Source organism: Alosa sapidissima, chromosome 14 (assembly GCF_018492685.1).
Source record: "Alosa sapidissima isolate fAloSap1 chromosome 14, fAloSap1.pri, whole genome shotgun sequence".
Lineage (NCBI taxonomy): Eukaryota > Metazoa > Chordata > Actinopteri > Clupeiformes > Clupeidae > Alosa > Alosa sapidissima.
In genome coordinates this window covers 19,967,162-19,972,161 of record NC_055970.1, presented here as the reverse complement: position 1 = coordinate 19,972,161, position 5,000 = coordinate 19,967,162, and the positions used below count along the sequence as shown (strand labels likewise).

The following is a 5,000-nucleotide window of genomic DNA, read 5'->3' as shown; positions in this document are numbered from 1 at the left end:
GCATGCAGAACTGGGCACATATTGTACTGTTCTTTCTCTCTCTGCCTTCCTGTCTTTCTTGTGATCATGAAAACCTCTGATATATAAAAAATGCACGCCTCAAAAGACAACTGTGTTCAATTGTGTGTGTGTGTGTGTGTGTGTGTGTGTGTGTGTGTGTGTGTGTGTGTGTTTGTAAGTGATCTGAGAAAGTTTTATAAATTATATACGTAAGACACAAAAATCAATAGAGCTGAGTGCTGTGATATCTGGTACAACTACAGGTATCATATTAAAGAGAAACAAATCATCCATCAAGAATCAATCTTTCATTATGAAAATATTACTACAACATTTCAAAGCACACTGAACATAGGCTATGAATATACTACAAGGCTGCAATAATGAATACAACAGAGTGCAAAGCATCTGGTGTTGTACTGTGTAGTTCTCAATTATTACATTTGATACATTTGACTTGATATCTTATGTGTGTGTGTGTGTTGTGTGTGTGTGTGTGTGTATGTGTGTGTGTGTGTGTGTGTGTGTGTGTGTGTGTGTGTGTGTGAGTGTAGTGTGTGCGTGTGTGTGTGTGTGTGTGTGTGTGTGTGAGTGTAGTGTGTGTGTGTGTGTGTGTGTGTGTGTGTGTGTGTAGTGTGTGTGTGTGTAGTGTGTGTGTGTGTGTGTGTGTGTGCATGCGCACAGCACTCCTTGATTATGGATGCTGCTGTGCTGGTATAACCCGTGATGCCAGATGTGCGTGGGCCTAACAGGAGGACAGTGGAGAGAGCACTGAGCTAATCTGACACTTCTGCTCTATAACCCCGCAGCTTAGGGACACACACACACACATACACACACAAACACACAAACGCACAAACACACACACATGCTTTCTCTGACCAGCACATAAACCCACAAACTGACACACATAGCGCACTTACACACACACAGACAAGAAAAATGTCTTTTTACCCATTTCTCTCTACCTCACCAGATATAAACTCACAAACATGAGCAATGACACCCACCCACAAACACCCACATATACACATACAGAAGCACATACACACACGCGCATACATACTGTACATACATACAGAAACACACAAACATAGCAGACAAACAAACAACGGCACATAGAATCAAAGATAAACACACACAGGCACCTACAGATGTACAAACACACATTCAGCCCCTTGCACACTCACATGCGTACGTGCCCTGATAGTATAAAATATGCATAGAATATGCACATGGCCATCAGCATAAATCTCATAGGATCACACCAAAGGTCTGTTAGATGTGTCATCTTGCCTCCCCACATTATTTCACATGATCACAATGCACAGTGTCAGTGCTCCCTTTCACTGCGGCGCTAAGCCCCATGAAATGTTCTAATGTGTGGGATTTAAACAGCGCTCCGGGACAGAGTGCATATAAGCTCATGAGTGAAAGTGCATGTGTTGCTGTCTCTTGTCTTCAAGCTGAAAAAGGCCCTATATGTGCGTGTCTGCAAGAGACCATGTGTACAGTATGCATCTTTGTGTGTTTATGAGTTGTATACAGTACGTTTATGAGTGTATACAGGTGAGTTGTGTGTCCATGCGATTACTTATCCTATTAATTAGTCCACCCATCTGTCTGTCTGTCTGTATGTGTGTGTGTGTGTATGTCTATTTTTAATGTGTGTTCTCGTGTATGTGTGTGTGTGTGTGTGTGTGTGTGTGTGTGTGTGTGTGTGTGTCAATGCAAGTGTGTGAGTGAGTGTGTGTGTTTGTAATGTGTGTGTACTTCTGTGTATGTGTATGTATGTGCCTGAGTCTGTGTGTGTATGTGTGTGTGTACAGTATATGCCTGAGTCTGTGTGTGTGTGTGTGGTGTGTGTGTGTGTGTGTGTGTGTGTGTGTGTGTGTGTGTGTGTGTGTGTGTGTGTGTGGTGTGTGTGTGTGTGTGTGTGGTGTGTGTGGTGTGTGTGTGTGTGTGTGTGTGTGTGTGTGTGTGTGTGTGTGTGTGTGTGTGTGTGTGTGTGGTGTGTGGTGTGTGGTGTGTGTGTGTGTGTGTTTGTGTGTGTGTGTTTTCTTCTCACCGATGCGGTCCAGCCGGTCCAGTGCTACCGTCTCAAAGGCTCTCCTCATCATGGGATACTCCTCCAGCACCTCGTTGAAGTTGTCCACCGATAACGAGTACAGCCTGCAGTACGTATCCGCTCGCACACTCGCTGTCCTACGGCCACGCGTCAGCAAACAGATCTCTGCAGAATGCACACACACACACACACACACACACACACACACACACACACAGAAGAAATTAAAACATGCACATATATATGAAAATACTCTTGCACCAAAATTCTAAATATGCATGTTTGCACACACGCTCATGCCCAGAGATCTCAACAAAATCTACAATTATGCACAATATCATATAAAACATGCATTTCATCAGGCTGTGGAATACACTTCTGCAAAACAAAATATGCTGTTGAGTTAAAAAACAATTTCCTCTTCCAGCAAATAAACAAACATGAATGCAGCCTCAGACCTAAGCATGACGCAGACACACAAGCTTCACAGAACACACACACACACACACCCACACACCCACACACACACACACACACACACATCAACATTCAGTGTATCACACCCTGCTCCCAGCATCAGAGCTGGGTAAAGCAGGCGTCCCCTCTGCCGTGCCTGGAGGTATAGCCACAGGCTGTAGCCGCTCCCATTAGAAACAGTCTGCACAGACGCCGGTGGCTTTCACTGCCACCTCACACGGTTTAACATCCAACCGCACATCACACACTCTACATAGAGCTGTACATGGAACGTCAGTGACATTTCAGGACACTATTAAAGTAATACGGTTACCTGTGTCACACCTCTACAGTTTTAGTATCAGATTTAGACTTTTTTAAAGGTTTATTCCCAATGGTGTCAGCTGTAATCAAGAATGTTCTTTTCAACTACCTATGCCATCTATGTCCAGTGATGCTTCAAGTGATGATTCTTTCAGACATGAAGGTTCGTTATGACATGTTTTAGATTAAAATGACACAGCAAGATATAGCTTCCTTCAGGGACACATTTATGCACGGAAGCCAGTATTCATAACATCTTTATAAAACATTGTAAAAACATTTGATCTGACAAAAGTGTTGTTGCAGGTTGATATCAAAATGGATAAAAGCCGCCTTTTAGAACTAGTCTAGTTCATAAAAGAGTATAATTTCAAATGGTCAAGTATACTTCAATATACAAGGAATTTGTTCTCTGCATTTTACCCATTCGGGGGTAGTGTACAACACACCCGCACACACAGTGAACACCCATTCAAACACACAAACACACACACACACACACACACACACACACACACACACACAGAGCAGTGAGCACAGTAGGAGCACACATACACTCCAGGAGCAGTGGGCAGCCCTTTCCATGCACACTTATGTGAGTCATCAGGAGATAACAATATAACTTAACTAGCAGTGGAATTGTCCTCACAAGCATACTTTGTACAGTCACAGACTAGCTGCACTGAAAATGCCAGTCATCCTACGTCACCGCCAAATGCTTCTTGAGCGCAAAAAGTACAGATTGCAAATATACAAACAAATAAATCAATAAAAGGATTGAGGGAGATTTTTCCCTCTCTCCATCCTCTCCATCAGTGATGGACTCAGAGCCAGGGATTACTGCATTTTTCCATCATCCTAAAGAAGCTCACTTTTAACGAAAAAAAAATGAAATGCCACCACTTGCTCTTCAATAAATAAATTAAGAACTAAAGTCTGTTAAAGAGTGAGGGGTGGGTGGGTACTTTCTAACAAACAATAGGGAAATGAATAAACAAATAAACATCACCAGCGAGGCTGTTTCTTCCTGCCTCTCCTCCCCTGATCTCTCTCACTCTCTCTCTCTCTATCTCTCTTTTTTGTGCATTGCATTAAAAATGTGAAATTTCGGTAATCCACGGCTGAAGCACTTAATGCCATTTCCAGGGCTTGGGGCTTTGCTGGGGCTCATCTGGTGCCGGCCGGCTCTTCCCAGGGCAGGGGCACAGAGATGCTCCATTTAACCCAGGAGCAGAGCGCCGCACACGGCACCGCGGCACCACGTGACCTGAGGCCACCGGGGCCACCGCGCGCAGAGGGGACCCACGCGCGGTGCCTTCTTGCCCAGGACAGAGAGAGAGAGAGAGAGAGAGAGAGAGAGAGAGAGAGAGAGAGAGAGAGAGACAAGCCTGCTGGGTCATGTTCCTGTGTACCGTGGGGTGTTGCAGTGTGTGTGTGTGTGTGTTTGTGTGTGTGTGTCTGTGTGTGTGTGTGTGTGTGTGTGTGTGTGTGCAACTTGTCAGGAAGCGAAGCGAATCGAGTGGAGGCAGCTGAGCCACTTTTCTGATTGACTGCTGCTACCGTGTTTGTTTTTCTTCACCTCAGTCCTGTTTTTCACCCTCACTCCTAAGGACTCCTGTCTTTCACTCCAATTCTGTCACTTTTTTCCCTCTTTTTAAAAAATCTTTACATCTTTCTAGTTTTTGCTCTCATTCTGTCGATCAGTTCACTCGATAAGTCGCCGTCACTTCAATGTCTTACACTTTCCCTGGGCTTTGCACTCTTTCCATGTCTACGAGAGTGTGAGACCAAAAGGCTATGTGTGTGTGTGTGTGTGTGTGTGTGTGTGTGTGTGTGTGTATGTGACAGAGACAGTGTGTGAAACTGATGAAACTGAAACATATATATACAAACACATAATCAGACTAACTTATGACTCAATTTTACTATGTTTTACATAATGAGTGTCTTGTATCTTGTTTATAGTGTGTGTGTATGTGTGTGTGTGTGTGTGTGTGTGTGTGTGAAGGAGAAATGGGAAGACCCAGCTACTTTTTCCATTGTCTCTGTTTCTCTGTCTCTGTCTCACACACACACACACACACACACACACACAGCCTTCCCCTGCCTGCCAGGTTTTCCCCGTTGTCACCCTCCGAGCGCCTGGTGAGGT

The 5,000-nt window shown here is 44.3% G+C and overlaps 1 protein-coding gene across 1 annotated transcript in view; it reads right to left on the bottom strand.

Annotated features, from left to right (window-relative positions):
• Positions 1-5,000, bottom strand: part of hcn4 (hyperpolarization activated cyclic nucleotide-gated potassium channel 4) — a 106,970-nt gene that overhangs the window by 15,910 nt on the left and 86,060 nt on the right. The window contains exon 7 of the mRNA XM_042062653.1: positions 2,069-2,233. Within this exon, the coding sequence (XP_041918587.1) occupies positions 2,069-2,233 (165 nt within the window). The remainder of the gene's footprint in view (positions 1-2,068; positions 2,234-5,000) is intronic.